The 26,131-nt window shown below is 33.9% G+C and overlaps 1 protein-coding gene across 7 annotated transcripts in view; it reads right to left on the reverse strand.

Annotated features, from left to right (window-relative positions):
* LOC114052499 (transformation/transcription domain-associated protein) overlaps positions 1-26,131 on the reverse strand; it is a 169,861-nt gene that overhangs the window by 111,680 nt on the left and 32,050 nt on the right. For 4 of the 7 annotated variants that reach the window (XM_027875148.1, XM_027875151.1, XM_027875150.1 and 1 more), the window contains exons 21-37: positions 25,898-26,098; positions 24,083-24,234; positions 22,041-22,240; positions 18,761-18,978; positions 18,428-18,634; positions 16,320-16,580; positions 15,623-15,784; positions 14,726-14,822; positions 12,273-12,394; positions 11,628-11,798; positions 8,139-8,207; positions 3,391-3,510; positions 2,954-3,073; positions 2,137-2,301; positions 1,847-2,028; positions 1,371-1,569; positions 884-1,012 (exon numbers count right to left, since the gene is read on the reverse strand). In XM_027875148.1, the coding sequence (XP_027730949.1) occupies positions 884-1,012; positions 1,371-1,569; positions 1,847-2,028; positions 2,137-2,301; positions 2,954-3,073; positions 3,391-3,510; positions 8,139-8,207; positions 11,628-11,798; positions 12,273-12,394; positions 14,726-14,822; positions 15,623-15,784; positions 16,320-16,580; positions 18,428-18,634; positions 18,761-18,978; positions 22,041-22,240; positions 24,083-24,234; positions 25,898-26,098 (2,775 nt within the window). The remainder of the gene's footprint in view (positions 1-883; positions 1,013-1,370; positions 1,570-1,846; positions 2,029-2,136; positions 2,302-2,953; positions 3,074-3,390; positions 3,511-8,138; positions 8,208-11,627; positions 11,799-12,272; positions 12,395-14,725; positions 14,823-15,622; positions 15,785-16,319; positions 16,581-18,427; positions 18,635-18,760; positions 18,979-22,040; positions 22,241-24,082; positions 24,235-25,897; positions 26,099-26,131) is intronic. The other 3 variants (XM_027875152.1, XM_027875153.1, XM_027875149.1) reach the window with 1 other exon arrangement.

Consider the following 26,131-nt stretch of genomic DNA (forward strand, 5'->3'; position numbering starts at 1 on the left):
AGTAATAAGGGTTTCAAAGGTCAGCTATGTAGTAAAAGCAACTACCAGAGTCCCTTCTTTCTGGATTGACCAGAATGAATGAACCAAAGTCTCTATGCCTTCTGAAAAAAGGGAGAACTATACATTTTCCTCCAAATAGCATTTAATATGACTCAATAATCTATTTAAATGACTCATTTATCAATCTTAGGACAAAAACGGATAATAAATATTACTCCAACAAACATACATGCTGAACATGTTGCAAAAAAACTCAATGTAAATACACTGTCCAACTTTAACTAGTCCATAACAAACATAGAGCAATATGAATATTTTGCAAAGGAGTACTTTATGGTAAAAATCTCCATAAAATGAAGGTGAGAGGTAGGAAGGAAAAAAAATTTGTATGGTATATGAAAATGTAAAACCTAAGCTAATTTAAAATATTACTGATGCTACATCAGTTTTTTAGAACAAAACTATGCTTGTAATATTGTAAATAAAAAAAAAAGTAGTGACTGAACCTAGTCTAAAGTTGACATTCTAATGTTTATATCCCTAAATCAAAAGCTACAACTGAATGAGTAGCTCTTTCATAACCAACAAAGAGTTTTCACAAATTATGAATGCCTAATTGGATTTTAATATATTGAACTTATACTCAGAATATTTCAAAATCAGCTTAGTTAACTTACTCTAGGATAAGAACTTCCCCCCAGTCTCCGGGAGGAGAAGGGGACTCACTGTAACAAATGATGTAATATAATGCTTCGGTGTAAATCAGTAAAATTATGAAAAATAAAATTATTTCTAAAACTGAAATTATTTCAACTAACCCTTAACACGTACCTACTTAATAGCCCTCATTTGTGTGACAACAATTCACTATGGAAATTACTACCTTAGTAATAAAAACACTGGTAATGCTTTCTGGATTATCTCCTTCTGGATTAGGAGGTCCCAAAAGTTGTTCTCCTTCAGCTTTCTCAAAACTGTACAAGAAAGCAGGATTCAGGATATGTTGTAGAACCTATCAATGAACAGGAAAATAAAGAAAAACATCATGCTGTTTATCTGCTGTGATTACCAACTAGACTGCCCAAAGCGCACCATAAAATTGCAAACAATCTAATACTACAAAAGAAGGGTTTGTCTCATTTTCCCTATTTTTGAGTTAAAAAACAAATGGAAAGATAGGTAAGAAGCCAAATAAAAGAAATGATTTTGATTTTGCTCTTCTCACCTCAAAGAAAAAAAAAATTTCCAAAGAAGAGACAAAGCTTTGCTGCTGAATCAGACTGATTTTTCTGTGACATTTTTTCAGAAATAGTTTGGTCTCATTATCAATAGAAACACAGTACAAATTTTTTTGTGTCCTGTAACTTTACCTTGGCTTTGAGCTCATCTCCAAAATTTGGGTCATTGAAGTCTACAAAGCGAAAGAACAAGGAACGTTTTTGAGAGATGCTATAGTTCTTGGGGATTTCCTCTTCCATGTATTCCTTTAAGAATGTCATGTTGCAGAGAAAACGGCCAGTAAAGGCTCGAAGCAGCTGGAAAAGCAACTCTATATCTCCATAATTCCTTCTGAAAAATCAAGGTATGGAAATAAGCTCTTGATAGAAAACTTTCTAATCAATTATGTAGGCTGCTAATTTCCTACAGGCATAGCCTTTTAAACAATTCAGATACCATCCCACAGCCTACCAAAGTATGGATTTTACTGAGGATACACTCGGTTATTACTATTTGAAGTCTCTCCTCTACACCAAATGATGCTAAGCTTCCACTGACAAGATTGAATTTCAATTACATACTTAGATAAAACAAGTTACTCCACTTAAAGTAGAATAATTACACCTACTTGCAGTAATTCAGTAAACAGTAAGCCAGTAGTTTAGGCTCCTTCCAGTTTGTTGCAGCCATATTTTCTTTTCGGTGTCTTTCTTGAAAAGTGTCACTGATCCATACACGTCTCAACTGGCTCACTAAAGAGTGCTGATTTGCCAACCAGGATTCATCATTTTTAACTATAATGCTTATGATCTGTCAAGGGAAAAAAAAAAAAAGACAAACGCAATGATACTGACAAAATCATCATGCCCCAAATGAGCAGATTTGAAATTTTCAAATGCTCTCTATCAAAGGAATTACCTTAATAGCCTGAAACTGAAGATCAAGTTTCAGGGTGCTCGTGCTAGGAGAGCCAGGGCGCACAGCTGCTTGTGTACCACCAGGTAACAATAAGGCAATAAATCGGTTTGGGTTGGCCGCAAGGACATCTCGAAGAGGTTTGGCATCTTTGTGTTTTAAAAAACTCTAAAAAAGAATATAAAATATCTTAAACTGTCTAAAGTTACATTAAATTAAACAAGAAATGATACCAAAAAAATTGCACTTGAAGACTTGTCAAGCTCCCTTTCAGCTCTAGTCTTTCAACATCTGATCAAACACTCATCGTGCGTATACTTAATCCACGGTTTCCAAGTTACTTTGGTCACATTAAAGACTGAAAGCTATTGAGAGAATCTACAAATGCGTGTTCAGTATATGGGGAATGTAAGGTATAGAGCAAGAACAGGAAAGATCCTCTGCACAATAGAAGAGGGTGTTGCATATACATCAAACAGCAGAGCATATGTATAAAAGATGCCATGGTGAAGTGTGCACGCAATGGGAGCCTAGTATAAAAGAACATTGCTGAAATCTGTGTGCAAGTGAAAGCACAAGTGTGCAAGTGAACTAGGAATTGATGTGTTTGGTAGAGAAAGTATTTAGTGAAAGCATCAGGCTGTCATGCGAAGGGGAAAAAGGTTGAGATGCAAAAAGAGAACTGTAATCCTAACACTTACAAATTCATCCATGGACCCTTTGTAGCAGAGATCCTGCAACCACTAGGAAAAAATTCTGAATTCTCAGAGATTTAGAATATGTTTGAAAGAAAATTTGGCTTTTCTCCTATAATAATTACCATAAACATCCTGCTCCACTGAGGATCATTTAAGGTAGCTTCCATCATAAATAACTCAACCGTTTGGGAAGGGTGTCGTGTCAAAAACTTTATCAAGGGCTCTCTGAATGGACTGCCAGCCTGAAAAATATTTAGTAAAAACATCACTACATATATTTTCTTTTATGAGATATTATCTTTTTCATTTACAATCTCAGTCTTCAAATACTATTACTAACGTCTTATCACAAGAGTTTGCTAATAGTTTTAAGTAAATCAATTCTAAAACATTAAGGCTACCAATTACCTTAAGTCTTATATAAATCATTAACTTTCAAGAAATAAATTTTGATATGGAAAAAAGTATCTGGTTAGTCAGGCAAATTTAAAATACACATGATATGAAAACTCCATAAGTAACAGATGTAACAATGCACCAAATCAAATCATACTTTTACCTCTATCAACATGGCCCGCTCTGTTTTCATTACAACCTCTAGCAGAGGCTTGACCAGAGTTTGAGGAGCAGCTGGGATCAGATGAAATAGGTTTATAATTGCTGAACAAATCTTCATTTCCTAATAAAGAACAAAAGAATTGAAAATCAGAGTTCAATGAATGCTTGCTAGCTAAATATGCAAACACTGCAGCAGACCCTACAACAGGCTACATTAGCATGGCTAGCGAACCAAAGCAAGTAGTTAACGTGTAAAAAGCACAACCTACCTATTTTAGAACTATGGACTAAAGAAGTTAATTTTCACTCTGGCTTCTGATTTTTATTGATTAGGGGAAAGGGGAATTAATAAACTTAATATTTTTCAACTTTTGTTATCTTATTTTGTTGGTTTTTATAAACTGTTTAGAACTAAAAGGGACTTCAGAGACAATCTAATTCAACTCTTGATAAAGAAACTCAAGACTCCAGAGAGGTTAAGTGACTTGTCCAAGAACATCTAATTGGCTCGTGGCAAATCCAGGAATAGAAACCAGGCTTCTTAAGTCTCAGTTCAGGGTTCTCTCTAATACACTGCCTTCCTATAATGGAAATCAATAGGAAAATGTGATTCATTACATAGTTAACTTTATATTCAAATTTTTCAGAATACATTTTAATACACAATGGAAATATCGTTCTTTATTTGTTTCAAGTGTCTAAGTTTTCTCTTCCCAATAGAAGTATAATATCCTTGAACAAAGAGACCCCAATATACACTGATGCCCCAAAGCTCTTACTCTAATACAGCATTAGGCATTCAGTACTTAAGCTGAACTGAAGAACCAAATTAAAAAGTGATTTATCATTGCCTTGAGATTTCTCAACTCTAGCAACAACTAAAGCAGGCCCCTGAACACATTCTAACATTGGTGCTATGAATTTTGAATTATATAAATATAAATAATGAGCATGATTCCAGTATATCCATAAGGGAATATTCCTTATTGGGTAACTGCTTTTAGTGGCAAAACTTTTACTTCTCACAGTGTTGCTACTGCCATTTTAGATGAATTAGAATTTAAAAAGAGAATTTGTGTTAGAACAAAAAGGTTAATGACTCAGGACTAAAATGCCAAAAAGTATCAAAGTCTCTTTGAAAGACTCTTGATTATAGGTTATATCATTCCCATAACCCTTCACAGGGCAAGTGAGATGGGGATCAAAAACAATAATTAAAAGAAAATGATTCCTAATCTACATCTATGAGTTTTCTTATTTGAATGGACAAATGGAGAAGTGCATAGGAAGTTAGAAAATTACACAACTCTCTCCACCACTCATATCTTAAAAACAAAACACCCCCAACTTTCTTCCATAGGATTTTTAGGTCTTCTGATGAACAGGCAGTAATAAAATACATCCTAAAATTATGTGATTTTAATAATGTTTTCTTTTGTACATTTTTCAAAGAACTTTCACAACCATTCTTTTAAGTCTGACAACAACACTGTGAGACAGATTCAGCAGGTATTATTATCCCCATGCTCTTTATATAGTGAGAAAATTTGAAGGTCAGAGGTGATAAGACTAGCACAAGGCATCACAGTGTATCCACACTGAAATAATGTGCTATTCGTTTTAATGAAATAAGGCTCATTTTCTAGACAACAGATTTGGACTCTTAATGGTTTGAAAAGAAACCCATAATTTGATCTCAAGAAAGACACTCTTTCTAGCATGCACACATATGCTATGTGTTGAATTTTGCCCTCAATGAACTGTTAAGAATGATTTTTCATACAACTTTTGTAATGATAAAAATCCAAAGAGAATGAATCCTTTCAAAAATAGCATTGAAATATTGCAAAAGGTAAAAAACTAAAATTCTTTAAAATCTTTTTTCAGACTTCCTAACATAAAACATGCTTAGCATCCTTAACAATTCACAGCATTGTTACTAATACAACTCTGCCACAGACAAACAAATGACAGTTCACTGCACTCAAAGGCACAATGCACTCTGCCCATTACATAACAACAATACAGCTAACAAGTCACAGCAAAAAACCAAATACAACAACAACAAACAACCTCCTGTTGCCTTCACTGATATTCTCACCTCTACCCCTTCCACGGCAGGCTGAACCAAAACAAGAATTACAGCATGAAAAAATGCAACAAAAAAGTAAAAGGAAAAAAAAAAAGAAAAGTAGATACTATTCTTCAGATTGCAAGTCATAAACTGACTTAATAGGTTATTTTCTCACCTCAAACTGACAGAATGGAGACAACGAACATCTCCCGCACTCTGAAATGCTCTCCTGAGGATGGGGAGGAAAATCATCTTTTTTTTTTCTACTTATGTTATTTACACATAACTTCCCACACACTCGTGCACAATAAGAACTAATGAGTGAACAAGACAATGAAAAGACAATATTCAGATAGCACTTCAGACAGAGTAATAGCCAGACATACGATAGGACAAACCTCTATCCCTCACAGGTCAAACTGCACAGATCTTTTATGAGAAAGCACCCTTCCCCAACCAAAATGAAGAACTGGGATTTGAGAAGTTATAAGCTAAGAAACGATATAAACAGGTCTGTTGCATGCATTTTGGAAAAGAGAATTGTTTTATTTAGCATTAGCATAAACAGGTTCAAGCTTTTATGAATGCCTAAGTGAGGCATCAAAAACAGTTTTCCCACCAGAAGCAGAAACACTTCAGTCACGTAAGAGGAAAGATGTTTAGTACCATCAACTGGATATCTATTAGGATTTAAACACTGAGGAGAACCCTCAACAGTGGCTAATTATTATGTAGACTCAGATATATCGAGATGATGATCAACTTCCCCAAAATATGACTACATACAGTTAATGGTTCAATAAAACAGTGTATTTGTATAATGTGTGTTATCATGTACTAAATTATTATAAAGTAATAAAAAGAGGTTGCAATCAATTGTTAAAAATTGAAATAGATACAAGGGACAAAGTTTAACAGCCCCTCCTTCACATTAACAACAAAATAACTGAGAAGACTCACAGGTAAGTTTTCTATTTTTCTGTTTTTTAAAAATATGAAACGACAATTAATTTTTTGATAGGACAATGGTCTCTTGGGTTCTTTATAAGCATAAGCAAGCCAAATATTTCCTACTTCATAATCCCAACAATTCCAACAGCTACATAACACACATAACAAAATGCCAGTGCTTAGACTCAAAAGCAGCATAAGCCCTGGATTAGGTGATAGAGGGCAGCCTTCTTAAATAAAGGCTATATAGCCATTAGATTCCAATGAAAAAAATCACCATTATTTCTCAACTTCAGATTCTCTGAATTTTTTAGTGAGTTGTTAGATCTCCCCTGGAGCTGGCTATGCACTTCAGGTATTACTTATTACTAATAAGTATTTCTCTTAGAACATTGCTAACTTCTGAATTCAAGTACACCTCCTTGAAAAAAAAGTAAGAAGAGATTACTAAAAAGACTGAGGGTTTTTATCCTTTGGGGAAGATTCATTCTATAAGTTTTATAAAACATTGTTCATGGATTTGCCTAAGTGCTTTGCAGAGTACAATGTCTTTTTATTAAGAACAATGGAAAAGTTGAAGTATAAATTAACTTGTAAGTCAGAGAAATACAGAAGGCATTTTGTTCCATAGAGCATAAATATTCTTTAATGTACTTTTCTGAGTCCAACATGGGACTTGCCATTTTTCTTTTAGTATTTTTGATTAATAGCAATCATTTAAAGTAAAATTTCTTCCAAGGTTAAAATACTGGCTTAATTTTATTCAGTTAGTTCTTTTAAAAACAGGAAATTTGACTTACATAAATAAACAATGACATAGGATGGTTGAAACAAGCACAATAAAGCAAGAAAATTCATAGTTTGAGATGAAATGAAGCATCTAACACTTACAACATGACAAGAAGCTATTTTGATTAGGCTCCTGAATTTCTATACAGAAATCCCTATGTCATAGATTGCTGTAAAATCCAATCAGACTTTACAGGAACCTAAGAGAATCACAACCCATACATGACAATACACATTCACATTATAACCCATCCATAACAATTAGTGATTACCTGCTAAAAATCAACTTGTTTCAAATCTTAATGTAAGTAATAATGTTAGATTCAAAGTAGTAGAAAAGCATTACATTATGAGGGAAAAAAACAGTATTAGTGAATCACTTCAAATACTGAGAACAAGTCTATAAGAATTCATGTAACCCAAAGTATTACTCAGCATTCCCCCCACTCCAAAAAATTAACACAGCATAATATCAAACTGAAGAGTGAGAAGAAGGACATATGTCCTAAGAAGCAAGCCCATTTCAGAGAATCTGTGTAATAAAGTCAAGGAGAAAATATTTCTCTCTTTTATTAAGTACTAAAATCTTTTATAAATTTTAATATGAAATGATAAATGTAAACATTTATCGAGAGTCTTATTAACAAAAGGAACATAAATTAAGGGAGAAAAGGATCAGAATCAAAATTCTGGAGCTATAAGGCTCCTCAGAGCTTACCCAGTCCAAGTACATCAATGCCAGCCAAAATTACACAATTATTAACATAAGACTAGTTAGCAATTCATTGTCAATCATACACATAAAATGTATTGCACCAAGAAGCTACTGCCTAGTATTTTAGCAAAAACAAAGTTTTAGGGTTAACCAAAGTTGCTGAATGTAGCAATGCCACATAGCAATGCCACCCCTCCCTCAAAATGAACAAGCAACTTACATTTCCATCACTCCTCTGTCCACCTTTGTGAGTGATAACGACCACTTCCATCCATTTGCGTAGGTGTTGCTATTATAAATACAACATTAATTTTACAATTAGTCTAACTTTATTAAGGTCCACAACTGCAAATATTGCCTCAAATAACAAATAAGTTTAGCTTAGCATCTTTAAATCCTTACTGGATAAAGTGCTTTCATTTAGCACATAAATAGGTACATATCTAATTTCATATAATTTATATCAGATAAAATAAAAGTGAGAAAATAAATAAAAGGGCAGTAGCTATGGTCCCCATATTATGACTCTAATATCGTGTTTCAAAGATCCATAGTGTCAAAGATTAGTGGGCAACTTCATTTTCTTTTGATAGTATCCAAAATAATTCTGTGACATGTTTCAAAATCACGTTACAAATAGTTCAGATTTACGGAAAAGAAAAGAAAAGAAAAAATGTATATTGGTTACTAACATACCACTCCCTCCACAAATAGTTCAATGTGTTCTTATCCCTTAAAAAATAATGCTGGAGACTTCTAGCAAAACTATTCCTGCAATAGGAATGATACCAGGCCAAATAATGATGATGATATCCAATAAGAAACTATACTAAATGCACAAAACTGTACAAAATATCAGCCAGAAGTCCATGACTGGAGTTGGAAACCCATAATAGGGACCCTGGAAGCTACCAGGAGGGAAGGCTTAGAAGCCCTCAAATTAAGGCACCCAGGGTCCAAGAGTTCCAAGGTCTCTCTTAAGCACTGTATCCTGAGAAGCCAAAGAGGTCCCTGAAGATCTAGCACTTTAAACAACATAGGTGTAACACCAGGAGATGGAGGTCAGCCCAGGAGGAGGCAGACTCTGGTGCGGGCATAAGGCTTCTGTGCAGAAACTAAGACTGAAGGGATAAGTAACAACAAAAAACAGATCACTAAAAAATGATAGGAAGTTCAGTAATACCTAAAAATTCAATCCAGAAATTATATAAATATAACAGTCTTAAAGGACAAAAAGAATTTTCCTCAAGGACTGTATGAACACCTAGAAGCAATAAAGGAAGAGATTAAAAAAAATTAAAGCTGTGGAGGAAAGAATTGAGAGGAAAATAAATAGTTTACAATAGAAAGTAGTAAACCTTACCCAAGTAATGGCTTCCCTAAAAAATGGAACAAAGAGAAATCAAAGACTATAAAAGAGCAAAATTATTACAATGAGATCAAATGATTAGAAAATTAGAAGACACTATAACGTACTTGGTTTCAAAAACACCTAACTTGGTAAACAGACTGAGAAATAATTTAAGAAACATTAGACTCCCTGATAATCACGATTAAGAAAAAAAAAAGGCCAGGACATTTATTCAAGAAATCACAAATAAAAACTGCCCAGATCTGTTACAACTAGAAGGCAAAGTTAAAATAGAAAGAAACCTCTGAAAGAAGCTCTAAAAGGAGAAGTCTTTGGAATTTTCATAGCCAAAATCCAGTGCTTCCACACAAAAAAATGGAAAATACTGCAATTAGAGAAAAAGAGTTCAAGTACCAAGGAATTGTAGTCAGGATCACCTAAGTGCAAGCTTCTAGTGTAAACAAGAGAAGATCTTGGAAAACAACATTCCAAAAGAAAAAAGGTAGAAGCTTACTTAAGGCCAAATGTAATTTATCCTGCAAAACTCAGTATAATCCAACTGGATAAAAAATAAAAACAACAAAAAAAAAAAACCACCCCTCAAACCCTTAGAAGAACAGAAGTCTTTCAAGCAATTCTAGTGAAAAAAATAGATCTAAGCGGGGACATTGAAATGAAAACACAAGAGTTAAGAGAAACCTAGAAAGGTAATTTATTTGAACAATCAGAAAAGAGCTTTACGATGAAGAGCTAACAATCTAATAGAAGGACAAGAAACAAGTTTCTATTCAAAACTTTAATGTCTTCAAGGGGTATTGAGGGAATTGAGACGGAAGACTTAGGTAGGCTGATTCTGTTTTAGAGATAAGAAAGAAAAGGAAAGGTAAAAGGAATATACCTAGCATAAATAAAGATAATGAAGTGAGTATAATGTACTATTTTATTTCCCATAATTGAGATTTCAGAAGAGGATGCAACAAACATGAAGGAGCAAGGGAGAGCAAATGTCAGATGAATTTCTTTTCTGAACCGGATAAATAATAGGTTGAACATATTCACCCACACACATCCAATAGCACGCAGAGTTTGGTGCAGAAATACATCAAACTCAACAGGCAAAGAACAAGAGATAAGGACAAGAGGACTTAAGAGGGAGGTTAATAGCAGGAAGGAAATGTTCAAAAACAAATTTCCTGATCTCAAAGGGGGCAAATTAAAAGGGACAAAAGAAAAGAATCACAAACTAAAGGAAAGCCTGTCAATTGGGGAATTAAACAAATAATGGTATAAGAATATAATGGAATGTTTACTGCATCACAGAAGAAGACAAAAAAAAAGCAGATGATTTCAGAGAATCTAAGAGTGAAGTTAGCAGAACCAAAACAATCTATACAATAACAACACTAAAGCAAAACAATTTTGAAAGACTTAAGCACTATAAGATTAATGCAGTGACTAACCAAATTTCCAGAAGACTTACGATGAACTATGTTATGCCCCTCCCTAATGACAGAGGCGATGGATTTAAGATGCAGAACAGACAGATGTTAGATGTGGCCACTGCGTGGATTTGTTTTGCTTGACTATGCCTATTTGCTACAAGATTTTTTCTTTTTTCCTATTTTTAATTGGGCAGGTAATGATGATGTCAAAAAAAAGAAGAAAAACAGAGGCAAGCCATTGAAACTTTTTTTTTAAATGCCCAGAGTAGCACTGAAGGAAGTTCAGAAAGAGTCAAGTAGGACAGTTTCGAAAGCTGAATTATGCTTTTTTAACTAGGCAGTATGAAACCAAGATTGAGTTTCATATATAATGTTCATTTTTATGTGTGTTAAGTTCGGAATAAAAAAATTTTAAAGAAAATAATGGAGACTTGAATCTTGATCTCAAAAGCAGATTGTATGTAATAAAACCTAAAAATAAGTTAGCTAAGTTCAAAACTATTCAGAGAAAGTCAGATACTGTTACTGACATACTCCTAGCAAAGCAACTACATGTACAAAATGAATAAAAGCATTTGGAACACAACCAATCTAAAACGTTGAGCATCTAACCTTTAGGTCAGAGGTAGGTCTGCAGAGTTAAACAAAGAAGTCATGCTGATAAGGAAACAATGTGCCATTCTGTATATATATGTATGTCTCTCTCTCTTTCTATGTCTACACACACACACACACACACACACACACACTTCCTTTTTCTGGCCAAAACTGATTAAAAGTTACTAAACAGAAAACTTTAATCCACAAATTTATTCACCAAGAATACTGAGATTCCTTAAGATTTGTAGAGTTTGATTTTCCCCATATCAAATTAAAGAAAATAATTCTAAGGTATTTCTAAAAACATTTCACTTACCATCATCTGATCACAAAATTTATCATTAAAGGAGTTCGGGAAAAGCCTAGTGACAGAAGTAAGACGATTTACTACATTCAATGTCAAGCTTCGATAATCCCCTAACATCATCAATAAAGGCCTCATGTGTGTATGAATCTGGTCAACTTCTATTGTAGCACCTTCCAAAAACTGTAAGAAAACAAAACATACAGACATAAACAAAATGAAAAACAGAGATATGTGAAAAACAAATATAGTTTAAACCATTATAGAAGCTATGGTGGTTTTAACTTAACAATGCAATATACATTAATATATAGTAAAAGAAATGTAAATTACTCTAATATTGAAAAATTAGCTTTAGAATTATTTTAGATAAATTGCTCCTTTACATATTTCCAACCGCTATCTCTTAAAAAATAATGAAAGAGACCTAAATTTTGATTTCAAGAACACATACACACATATATACACGTATATAACTAGATTCTCAACTACGTGGGGAAAGCCATCAGCTAGAAGCTAATATAGCAACTGCATTAATATTTTTAAGATAAAAAGCAAGCAACTAGGCATACTGAGCCTTTGCATAATAAAAAAGTAGAGTTCACCAAGATATACAGAAAGAAGGATTTAAAACAATACTTTTAAAATGTCACTAACCTTTCTCATGCATGCCTCCCCTGCCTCCTGAAGCTCATTATTTGTTGAGTTTAGTGCCTTGAAAAGCGCAGCAATGATTTTCTCCCTGGATTGAGGAAGGTAATTGCAGGCAGCAAGAGCATCTTAAAGACAGGGAAGAAGAGAATGTAATCAGTACAATTTTTATTATTAACCTATGAAAGTAGGTCAATGATTTTCTTTGTCTAAAGGTTCCTAGTACTTCCTAGTACTCCTCTGTCATACTAAAATTTTAAAATGGCTAAACCCAATCAAAGGCTTATGCCTTTGACAAACACACAAACTTCCATTTACTGTATTATCTAGAACAGAGTCCAGTCTCAAGAAACAAGCCAAAGTGCCTTCATTCACTTCATCACAACCTGGTGCCAGCAGCCAAGCAGCTCTTTCCCCTAACCCAACAAACAGTCACAGAATGAAGTGGCCCACTTATCAGCCTGGAATCAATTAATCAACCAATAATCATATATTAAGTGTCTTCTATGTATCAAATGCTGAGAGAAAAAACAAAACAAAAATGAAATAACTCTTATAGACCTCTCTATATAAGTAATATATAAAATAAATCCAAAATTTTTTTCTTGTTAAAAAAAAAAAAAGACTAGTGGCAGGCACTAGTTGCTATAGAGTATGAGAAAAGGCCTCATAGAGAAGGTGTCCTTTGAGGCAAGTATCTTGAAAGAAACCTGGAATTCATGAGGAGAAAATGAGGAGGCAATGCATTCCAGGGAGAGGGAAAAGTCTGGACAAAGACAGAAAGAAGAGAGATGGAGTGAAGTGTGTAAGAAAATAGTTTGTCTGGACTACATAGTGAACAAAGACAAATGCTAGATATTAAGACACAAAAGGGAAGTTATATAAGGCTTTAAATGCCCAACAAAGTAGCTCACATCTGATTCTAGAAGTAATAAGGAACACTTGGATGGAGAAAGATGAAAGTGGTCAGACCTTTGCTTCAGGAACATTACTTTGGCAGCTGTTTAGGAGACAGAATGAAGTGGATAGATGGAGCAGGGAGACTAGTTAGTAGGCTACACATATGCAGGGTGAGATGTAATGAGGGCAAAGAATTAGGGTTGTGTCAGTGTTGTATAAACAAGAAATGTTATGGAGATAGAAATGACAAAATGTAGCTATGTGAATGGCTATGTCAGGTAAGGGAGAGTGAGGAAAGACAAAAGCAATTCAAAGAGCCAGGCACTGGGAAATCTTACATGAACTGCTACGAAGTAAAGTGAACAGAACCAGGAGAATATTGTACACAGTAATAGCAATATTGTAACAATGATCAACTGTGGAAGACTTAACTACGCTAATCAGGATGATGATCAAAGAAATTTCAATGAAAAAATGTTATCTACTTCCAGAGAACTGAAGATTGACACATACTTTCTTTCACTTTATTTTTCTTGGGGTTTTTTTGTGTTTTCTTTTGCAACATGCCTAACATGGAAATGTTTTGCATGACTTCACATGTATAATCAATATCATATTGCTTGCCTTCTAAAGGGGTAGAGGAGGAAGAGTGGGAGGGAGGGAAAAAATTTGGAACTCAAAATTTTAAAAAATGCATGTTAAAAAAATTTTAAATGTCATTGGGAAATATCTAACAAAACAAAATATATTAAATAGAAAAAAAAAGAAATAGTCCAGGTATGAGGGGATGAGGGCCTGCATCAGGATAGTGGCAGTGTCAGGGGTGAGAAAGGGGCATGTAGAGTTACAAAGATAAGATTGATAGGACTTGGCAACCCATGGGATATGAGAGGGTCAACAGGGTGAAAATACATTAACAGTCAAGGATCACACCTAGATTTTGAACATGAAAGACTGGGGGGATAGTGGTGTCCTCAACAGTTATAAGGAAGTTAGGAAGAGGGAATCAGAGAGAAGGCATACTGAATTTAAGATGTTTATAGGACATGAAGTTCAGGATGTCCAATAGGCAGTTAGATTGAGATTAGAGAAGTGAGTCTGGAAGTAAATAGAGAGGTTAAGGCTAGATAAGTAAATTTAAGAATCATCAGCATAAAGGTCATAATTGAATCCATGTACTCTAATAAGATCATCAAGAGAAATAGTATAAAAAGAGAAAAGGGACCAGTAGAGAGCTGTGGGAGATACCCACAGTTATTAGCAGGCTTGACCTGGATGAAGATCTAGCAAAGGAAACAAATAAATGGTTAGACAAGTAGGAAGAGAACTAGGAAAAAATTAGTGTCATAAAAATCTAAAAAAGAATAGTTTCAAGGAAAAGTGAGGGACACAATATCAAAGGCTATAGAGAAATCAAGAAGGACAAGGACTGAGAAAAGGCTATTAGTCTGGGTAATTATGAGATCATTTAGAACTTTAAAGTGAGCAATTTCATCATGAGATCATGAAGAGTTAGACATGACCAAACAACAACAACTTGCTTTCTATTTGTTACTTACTTAATGCTGCAATTCGTAAAGGTACAAGTGACGGAAGGCTTTTGTAACATGGTAGTTTCATTAAGATAACATCTTCAGCTTCACACAAATTCAACAGCTGAAAAATAAAGATAAAATATCAATTTATACTGGTGATCATAAGAAGACATTTATAATAGCCTTGAAACAACTATATAAACCAGTCTTCTGGTTTACGTAGTTCACTTCAATAACATTGAACTACTTTCAAAATTAAATTTAAATCACTTGTCAGTTCAATCAAAAAGCAATTATTTTCAGGCAAATCAAACACAAATTCCAAACAAAGGTATCAAAATATTACCATGCTTCTTCTAAGATAGAACAATCAAAGTCTCAACAAGCAGTTATCTCTGACAGTGAAGTAAACTTACCAAGGAATGTACAATATCATCTTTGCTCACATTATTCTCCCTCCAGAGAAAAGGCCTCTCAATTCTCTCCTGCCTACCTATATCCATTCATGCTTCTATTACCAGTTCAAGTTGCACCTACATAATAAAGTCTTCTCTGATAACTGGAGTGTAAACTGAACTAATTGATTACAACCTTCTTGAAATTTCCAGGGTTTAGATCTTCATGTTTTGTGTTAGTCTGCAGTTTGTTTTCTTACGAATGTCTTGTCTCTGAAAGACTATAAGCTCCTTAATGATATGGTCTATATCTTATACTACCCTTGAATCCCACAATATGTGGGTTTGTAAAAAATACCCTTTTTCAGGCCTGCCACATAATCAGAAACATGGTCCCATGCCAACATTCAAAGAGTTATGTCTAGTCAAACTCTTTAAATTTAATAACTATGGTTGTTTAGTCTGTTACTACATGCCAGTTTCTTTAAAAAAAATTTCAAGCACACCATGAAATATAAACATATACCTCTGCATAGAAAACCTTGTGTTCTACCACATTAAGATCCATTGTAAATAGTCTAGGCTGTAAAGTTGTACAAAATGTGTTTCCTTCCATTAGGCCAATCTGGGCATTTGCAGGTTGATGTTTAAGTAAATGCTTTTTAGGTGGAACCATATCTTGAAGGACCTACAAAAAAAAAATACAAAGGAGAAAGTATAAATAACAAGTTAACATTTTAAAAGAAATAAATACTTAGCTTTAAAATGATCCTGTTTTGAATGAAATTAAAATCTAAAATTTTTTTTATTAGAACAAATACATTTTTCACCCCAAAAGGTGTTTTGAACACCTTCCCTCCCCTTCTGTTAAACTCTTAGTTTAAGTAAATATAGTTTTACCATCTTTTTAAAAGAACATTTCCTTTTCTTATCCTTCTTCCCTCTCCTTCTAGTCTACTTTGAATTCTGGTCTTCAAATCATGGGCTATCCCTCTTATTTTGAGGCTACAAATTTACCAACTTATGTCATCCCAGAAAATGAACAATCTTTTCTACTTGGCATAGTTACCAATCCTAAGAAATGGGAAGATAGCAAAGGGTGATACTAAGAAATCTATATGAGATTATAAATCAAAAATAGCATTTCAAATTACCAAATTAAACAGAAATAAGCTAGAAAATTTTTACGCATATTGCCCTGATTTCACTGAAAAACATCCTACCTCTTTATGAGGTTCCATAATCACTGTCACACTTTTTCCAGTAACCTGGGCCAGCACTTGAAGTGAATGCATAGCTTGTTTCCTTACAGTGGAATTTGGAGAGGTGACTTCTCGAACTAAATCATGTGTCACATGATGGAAAGACTTTTCCTGAGCTGACAGAATCTCTTCAGATTTTTCCTCATCTTTCAAAGGAGTTGCACATCTTATCAATAGCTGCTCCAAGGTTGTCTTTGCCATAGCAACTGCTCCATTGGAAACCTAAGAATTAATGAAGACACTGAATCAGAAAGATTTGACTTAAATAAGTATTACAGTCATCATATCCTGCTAAAAGAAAAATAATGTAAATATTTCTAAGTACAAAACTAATTCATATTTGCTTTTGAACTTATCTGTGGAACACCAAAGTCTTTACTAAAGAAAATGCTATCATTGAGGGGCCATGCCCAAAGATTGGCTATGTGACTAACTTCACAACTCCAATAACAAAATTCCCTGGAGTGGGATCCTGTTATGAGAGGTTCATAAGTTTATGTATAGATAAATTGTGTAGCTCAATACAGCATGTGTTTAGAATATATAACCTCATCATTCTTCTGAGGCTATATTTTCTAAACACCTGCAGTTCTGAACGCCATTTGCTTTATCTTTATGCAAGCTTATGAACCACTCTCTCATAATTCAATTTAAATCTAACTCATAAAACATGTAAGTGCTTACCATACATTAGGCACCATGCTAAGTGCTAGATACACAAAGGCAGAAATATCACAGGACAAAATTCATTACAAAGGGAAATTTATTGACCAGAGAATGGCAGAACAAATTATGGAAAAGAGGAGGTGCCAGCAGTAAGATATAGGAAGACCATTGAGGGGACTCATTACAACAGGTGAGAGAAAAGAGGATATGGGACAACCACTATGTGGAGTGTAATAAGAAATATGAGGGATTTAAATAAAAGATCTCCAACGCAAAGTTGAGAGTAGAATTGAGGTTAGACAGCACAATTTGTAGTCAGGAATCAAAGTTTCATGATTTTGTCTAGCAACTCATCCAGAGGAGGAATTCTCAAGGAGAAAGCAAGTTACATAGGGTTACAGTTTGGTTTAGCAGCATAGGAACTGATCGGGGAATCAAGGAATCAAAAGACTTAAAGACAGAGCAAAGGCCAATATCTAACTTGCTGACCATAAGGACAGAGTAGGAGAGGAGGCCAGAACAGAGTTAATAGGAATAGCAGCAGGAAAATAAAAGCTAAAGGCTCAGAATAAGGGAAAAAACAAGGTAGGAGAAAAGTAAGGGAGTAAGATAGCAAAAGGGCAGGAGACTGATTTTCCAAGGCAATATATTGGACATGGAACAGTTTCGAGTTATGGTAAGGTCTAACGTATGAGTATCTTAATAGGTGGATCACATTGAATGGAAATAAAAATGTGAGGAGCTGAGGAATTCAAAAAATGATGGAGGCAGTAGAATATAAACTGATAAGAAGGGATTCTTTATTTTTACCTTTGTATCCCTAATGCTTACCATGTAAGCAAATGCTTAATGAAGGTTTGAAAACAGAACTGGCAGGACTCTATTTTTACATTCTTATCCAAAAATATTTAGTCTTTATGAATTCTATTAAGTTTAAATCTAGTGGTCTTCATATTCCTTTATTTACTAACAGTTACAGTCTCATCAACACTGCCTTTCACTTGAGGACTCTGAACCATGAAACATCCAAGTACTGATGCTTGGCAAATCAGACGCAATTTTTATCCAACTAAATCTATCTATCTATCTATCTATCTATCCAACTACAATTTACTAACAACCAGCAGAGTAAACTTTCTGCTCTGCTGTCTTCATAAAAGGTCGAGAACACTATTCTCAAGGCAGCATATTCGGTTTTTGGGAAAAACAACTGTACTTTTGATTTTTAAAATACCTTGACAATCATATAACACCAATTGGTAAAAGCTGCAAGAAACTGACTATTAAAACTAAAAGAAATCTCTATGAATCAAAACCACTGAATTATCTGAATAGTACACTAACACTATGCAGTAATCAGTTACTATATAAAAATCAAAAGTACAAGTTGAAATAATCCATACATTAAATACCTCTCCAGTCAGGTCCATCATCACAAAAAGAAGTGCTTTGAGGAAAGTCTGTTGGTTCTGGAGGACCCAGATGAGAGGCAGTCGTTCCATGAGGAATTTAATAGACACCACACCCCCTAGTTTTGCATACCAAGCTTGTTCATAACAGCAAGCACACAAACGTTCCACAATGTAAGAAAAGAGTGGGAGCTGACAAGCCTGAAAAGAAAAAACATCACAAATAAATGCTCTGTGTGAGTATGCCAAATAGCAGATATTTAACATCTTTACAAATGCACAGAAATCAGAAGTAGAATAAATTTCACCAATAAATAGCATACTTACCCTTTCCTTTGAGCCCAGGATGATACTTGCTACATCAAATATCACAGCTAGAGCTACCTCCCCTATTTTACAAAGTTCCTTCTCCTCATATGCCATGCAAATGGCTATTGCATCAATAAGCACCAAAGGATCCATTCCCTTTGACCCATTTTCTTCACTATGAAACATGGCTGTGCTGGGTTGACTTCCCACCTGATAGCATTGCAGCAAAAAAGGACCTAAAGTAACGTTGTAAGGAGGAGGCAGAGAACAGAGATAAATAATTATAGATTTTTTAAAAATCAAAGTGACCAAAAATAAAACCCAACAGAATTCTACTGCTTTTATAATAATAGACATCTACATGACACTTTCCACATTTTTAATCTCATTAGAGCTTCTGAAAAAACACAGGAAGAAGATCCTACAGACATTTTTAAATTCCACATGAAGAAGCTAAGACATGGCAATATTAAGGGATTTTGTTTTAATCACATAGCCAGCAAGGATCAAAGACAGGATTAGAACTTGGGTCTTCCTGCCTACCCAGCAGCACCCTATTATGCTACTACCTCTCTTTTACTTGTCTAAGTATCTCTCATGAGCCTGCAAACTCTACAACTCTGAAGTTATCGAGTCATGAGAATTCAATACTGGCACCCTCAAGTCTAATTCCTTTAAAATGTATAACAAAAATCACATACAAACCATATGTGTTTTAACTGTTTTTCGCTATACAGCACGCCACTATCATTTCAATCAAAGCTAAGTTAACATTTTTAATAATAATTCTTAAATGGCCAATGAAAGATAGTAGCTACAAAAATTTTAAGAGCTACATTATAAAAATGATTAATTTCTATACTTGGGTCTTTTCTGTCACACACACAAAACTTATCACTATCATAGAGAGCATCATATTCAGTTGTGATGGACACCAACACTTACTAGACAAGCACTAAAAACAGCCGATAAAATGCCTCCAACGTACTTAGCATGGTGCCAGGCAGTACTGCGGAGGATGTTGTTGTTTCTGTTTTTGTTTTTTTTGTTTTTTTAACCAGATCTGTGATTTTTTCAGTGAAAACAACTCCTAAGAAAGCACTTCCTCTACCAACACAGACTGGCACTTTCTCTACAACCTATTGCCTTAGGAAGTTGCCAGGAGCCTGGCCATCATACAGGCAGTACCTATCAGAATCAGGACTGGAATTCAAGTATTCTTGACTAACTTCCAGGCCAGTTCTCTATTATCTCTGCCAATGGTGTCAAACACAAATAGAAAAGGGGCCACAAAAAGGTACATAAGGATCCCTGCAAGCCATATGTTAACTTAGAAAACCACAGACATTGTATTGTATTTTTATTTATTTTCATTTATTTATTTATTTAGTTAATTAAATTTTTCCTGATTACATTTAACTCTCATTCTAGCCACCCGTGTTGACACCTCTGTCATAATGAGCCTCACTGTAGGGCAACCTGGGGTAAATACATCACCCAGGAGTTAAGGTAAAATGTCGAGGAGACCCAAGAAACATTATAAATAACTGTATTATCCCACTGGAATATTCCAAAAAGTGGGAGTGTTAATGAAAAATTGTTATGTACCAAATAAAATTTTCTGTATATAAAATTAAGCCATTTTATTTCCAACATATACAGGCATGGTAAATGCTATAATTTATGTCCTTTCAGCTTGATTAGGGGGTATAGGAAGGTTTACTATAAGCCCTACTGCAGGGGATAACTCCACAAATTCAGTCAATGCCAGAAATAAGTTTGCAATCTAGTTGTGGAGATCAAGTTAACGTAAATGAAACAATTGTATGGTACTAAATACATCTGCAGAAGAGTATACAGAAGGAAGAAATCATTTATATGGGTTTATCGAACTACAATTGGCTGACGCTGAGTTAAGCGAGCAGAACCAGGAGGACATTGTACACGGTAACAGCCACATTGTGCAATGACTAATTTTGATGGATTTAGCTCTTCTCAGCAATGCAAGGATCTAAAACAATTTCAAAAGACTCACAATGGAAAATGTTATCCACATCCAGAGAAAGAACTTCCAAATCTGAATGCAGATGGAAGCACACTATTTGCTCTCTTTTTTTGTTGTTTTTTTTCTTCTTTCTCATGGTTCTTCTCATTGGTTCTAATTCTTCTTTACAACATGACTAATGTGAAAATTTGTTTAATATGAATGTATATGTAGAGCCTATATCAGACTGTACACTGTCTTGAAGAGGGGAAGAAAATTTAAAACTCAAAATCTTATGGAAGTGAATGTTGAAAACTAAAAATAAATAAATTAATTAAAAAAATACAACTCCGAGGTACTACCTCACACCTATCAGATTGTCTAATACAACAGAAAAGGAAAATGACAAATGTTGGAGGGAATGTGGGAAAATTGGGACACTAATGCGATAGATTTGTGAACTGATCTAACCATTCTAGAGAGCAACTGGGAATTATGCCCAAAGAACTATAAAACTGTGCATACCCTTTAACCCACCAATACCACTCCTAGGTCTGTATCCCAAAGAGATTTGAAAAAAAAAGAGACGAAAAGGATCTATCTGTCCAAAAATATTTTATAGCAACTCTTTTTGAGGTGGCCAAGAAGTGGAAATTGAAGGTATGCCCATCAACTGAGGAATGGCTGAACACGTTGTGGTATATGATTACGATAGAATACTATTGTGCTATAAAAAATTACAAGCAAGATGCTTTCAGAAAAACCTGGAAAGATTTACATGAACTGATACACAGTAACAGCAATATTGTATAATGATCAACTGTAAATGACTTGGCTATTCCCAGAAATACAAACATCCAAGACAATTCCAAAGGACTTATGATATAAAATGCTATTCACCTCCAGAGAAGAAACTAACGGAGTCTGAATGCAGACTGAAGCATACTATTCTTTACTTTATTTTTTTTGTGAGGGGTTTTTGGTCTATGTTTTGTTTTATAACATAACTAACATGGAAATGCTTTGTATGACTGACCACACATGTATAACCCTGTATCAAATAGCTTGCCATGTCAGGGAAGGGATAGGGGACGGAGACAAGGAGAGAATGTGGAACTCAATTTTTTTTAAAAGAATGCTAAAAATTGTTTTCACACTTAACTAGAAAAGATTAAATATTTTTTAAAAAGACTTGACATATCAGTAATATTACTGAAGTGCCAATTATTGTATAGCTTCAGTTTAAGAATATTTCAATTTATTCAACTACATAATTTACAATAAATTCAAGTGACTTTAACACACTGTACTTACCGCACTGTTGGGCTACTGCTACCATAGTATAGTGACGAATTAAGCTGGCTACAAAAGGCAGAGCACTAGGTCGAAGATCCTTGATGACAGCAGACATGAAAGCACCAGTCAATGCTTGTTCAAAAGTTTTGCGGGCTGGAGTATCCTGTGCTTTGTATCGATGTGAAATGATTACACTGGGTATGGACTTCTCTGTAAAGCTAAAAGACAAAATTACATCTATTGTCATAACCCTGCATAACTATACTGGCAGTTCAACCATGACCATTACAGGTTTCACTGACAACTTGCTCCCACTTCCTTCTTGTTCAGATAGCACTGACTCAACTCATTTACTCCACCTTTAATTTTTGCAGATCCTAGTCTCAAACAGGATAGATGGTTCAACTTTACCATGAACATTTACAGTCAACAATTCAAGAGAGGAAATACATATTTCAAAGAATATGTACACAGCCAACAAAATAAAAAGTAATCACACAATGGTATTTTCAATATTTTTATAATTATTTTCTATTTTAAAAGAAAAGACATTTGTTCTTTATCTGTGAGGACTACAATGTTATTAAACAAGTCAAACCCCAAATATCAGATTATGAAACTCGGAACAATGCTCAAGAAAGATCCAATATATACATATTTACGTTACAAATTGAACCAAAAAATTTTCATACTATATTAATAAGAAAATCACACCAAAAGAACAAATAATTACAGATATGTTTTATGAGACTCTTCAAAATCCTAAAAGGCATGGCTTCCCCCTGCCTAACTTTTTTTATGTAATACCTGAAATATGCTTTTGATGCTGAAAAATTTTCAGTTTAGTATAAAAAAAAATCAGGAATTTTAATATAAAAATGACACATACATTTTCAATGAATGTTCTCTTCTTCTTCCCCTCTGGATACTATTCCCATTATTAAGCCTTGTTCACAGATTTTACCACCCTATAGGCATGGTGAAGACTTAAAACTAAAAAATAGGTTGAAAGTGCCTTCTTAAACTTCAGTTGTTACACGCTGCTACTATAGAACCTGCAATCTTTCTAATTACTATGAGAAGAAATTTATTATTCAGTAGATACAAATTACTAAGTAGATATAAACAATCTACTAACTAAAAATTTTTTCCATGATTTTAAGAAAATCAAATAAAACATGATAATGAAATCACATTGTTTAAAAATCAAGGGGCAGCTAAGTGGCTCAGTGAATAGAGAACCAACCCTGGAGTCAGGAGGACTTGAGTTCAAATCTGACCCAAGACACTTGAAACTTACTAGCGGTATGATCCTGGGCAAGTCACTTAACCCTGATTGCCTCAGGAAAATAATGAATAATAAAAATAAAAATCAAGAACTATTTTTTTCATACTAAAAGGACGTATATATTATTAAGCAATAACATACAATGGACTCTTATTATAGAGAATTCTTATCTGTAAAGTGGGTTCTTCTTAGATCTCACACAAAAGGATTTAGTTACCAAAGAAATCATTTTATAATATAATGTGCTCTCACCCATAAAGTGGTTCTACGGAATGTGCTGTAAGGGCATGTTAGAGCAAAGTTCCACTGTACCACATCCTTCCATTTTAACATTTTAAAATGGAATATGTTGTCTGATGTGAGTGCAATGGGTCCATTATCTCATTGTTCAGGATGCTTCACGTAATTATTAATGGAGTCTATGGTTACATTAACTTTTTTGGCAGTCACACTTTTGGCTCATACTAAGCTTTTATTCAATTAAGTAATAATTGGTTGTCCAGCCAGCCAGTGTGTCAAGAGTACATAGGCAGAAGACAATCTGTTGATGGCATTATTTACGTGTCATCTAAGCTTGAAATGTCAATGTTATATTTGACTCCTTACTGTTATCGTAATGATTGAATGATAGCTTCATGTGTTACTAGGTAAAAAAGGTCACTTTCTAAACCTGAAATTTTGCTCAATACCAGAGTAGATGAACTCTCTATCCCTAATTTCTAAACAAAATTTATATATCACTCCATTTGATAGTCTGAAATTACCAACATACTTTGGATGTGCAAGGAGCTGATATAAGGCATGTTTATTATCATCCAAATTCATCATGGCCACCAAGAAGCATTTTATTACTTCCCATGCTTGTCTCCGATAGTATGGTTCTGTGTTTGCACTTTTCAGGCAGTCCAAAGCAGTTTCAATGGCCTACAATTAAAAATAACAAGGCTTTTGACACATATATGTATATGTAAATATATACATATATATGTACGATATTAAAGAGTACTTTACTAAAAGCTCTATAATACCCAAAAGCTTAACAATATCCACCTAAAGGAGCAATGAAGCCCAATATATAACAATAAAGCATCATCAAATGAAACCTGTAGAGGAAATACATTAGAAAAGAGGAAAATATATAAAATAAAGAATTTCATCGTTTAGTTGATTATAAAATGAAATTCAATTATTTGTGCCTAAATAGTTAATTAGATTATGCAATTTAAATGACCTCTAAAGGTCCCATCTTACAGAGAAATGAGTATTTTCCCCTTTGGAAAAAAGTATTTTTTATTTGTCTAATTAACTATGCTCTCAACACCTATCAAATCACCCAACATCACCTCATCAAAGTTCCAACAAAAAGAACAGTGAGCTTTTTTCAGACCAGTGAAGAGAAACTTTTCTTGCTACGGAGTAAAAGGAAAGATGAATTTTTTATGATTTCATTATATTTCCATTGTTTTTTAAAGTTTTTTCAACATCTATGAAGTGTAATATAAATAAGATGCTTTTACCTATTAATCATATGGTAAAGGTAAGACAAATAATTTGGAATTCTTTAAACCTTTTCACTCAGTTTTAAAATATGTTCACTATTTTATCAATAATAATCACTGAATAATCTAAATTACTATTAAGAGACTGATTTAAAGTTTAATTATAATAGAGGGGGAAATTTTTGTTCTATTACCCTATTTTACGTCCTAAGCATGACACAAATGGCTATTACTGAAGCACACTGTGAAATTATGATTTTTGAACATTTTGCCAAATTAGTAATATTAGTAAACTATTAAAGCTATTATTCCTAATTTTAGTAACATATTCCCCATCAATGTTTGAATTCATAATAATTGTTTTTAAAGTGCTTTCTAGCAAGCATTTCTTTTTTATTAATGTACGATAAAAAATAACTTTCAAGAATAAGAATTAGTGACCGATTTTGATAAATATATCCGATGGCACTGAGAACAATCACTCAAGATGGGCAAACTCAAAGAAAATATGAGGGAGAATTAAGGGCAACATCAACATGAGAATGTATTGTGAACCGCTGAATATGATCAAAACAGAGAAGCATCAAAAGTAAATTAAACAAAATCACATAAAAGGGCTATGACAATGTAAATGGAAAGAACAAAAGAAACAATGATATAAAATTATAATGACCTAGTCTGACCCCAAAGACCAAATTTATCTCTCCCCTACATCTTTGCAGAAGACTGGGAATAACTGTATGAGAGCCATGGAAGTGAATACTGCAGGTAATAATGTATACTAAATATAATTTTTTTATATATAGGTTAGTTTTGCTCAACTTTTTCATCATCCTTTTTTATTTTCTATTATAAGGGATGACTTTTTGGGAGGGATTAATATGAGGGATTCTGTCAGAAATGAAGTAAAAACAAAAGATATGCATAAAATTTTGTTGTTTTTTAAAAGGGCAAACCACCTACCAGTGTTCTTTTTCAAGTTATAAGTCTCACTTCACCCCTACCTCATATGCACATCCATAAAATGTGGAGTTCTAAAATTTTTAATTTTAAGAAAATTAAGTAACCACAAAAACATTCAACTTTACCTTTTCCATTGGAAGCTGAATGGATGCTTTGCAATCTGAAAACTCTACTGTGATACTAGGTCCCTGAATTTCAGTTACAACATACTGAAGCTTTTGAGATTCCTTTAACATTTTCCTGTTACTTCCACCAAATTTACCAAGTACCCTGTAGGCCACATGAGAAATGCTATCTGCAGGATTTCTTAAGGTACGCCACAAAGCCTAAAATCAAAGAAATATTTTTAAACACATGCA

Source organism: Vombatus ursinus, unplaced genomic scaffold, assembly GCF_900497805.2.
Source record: "Vombatus ursinus unplaced genomic scaffold, bare-nosed wombat genome assembly UNPS02014807.1, whole genome shotgun sequence".
NCBI lineage: Eukaryota > Metazoa > Chordata > Mammalia > Diprotodontia > Vombatidae > Vombatus > Vombatus ursinus.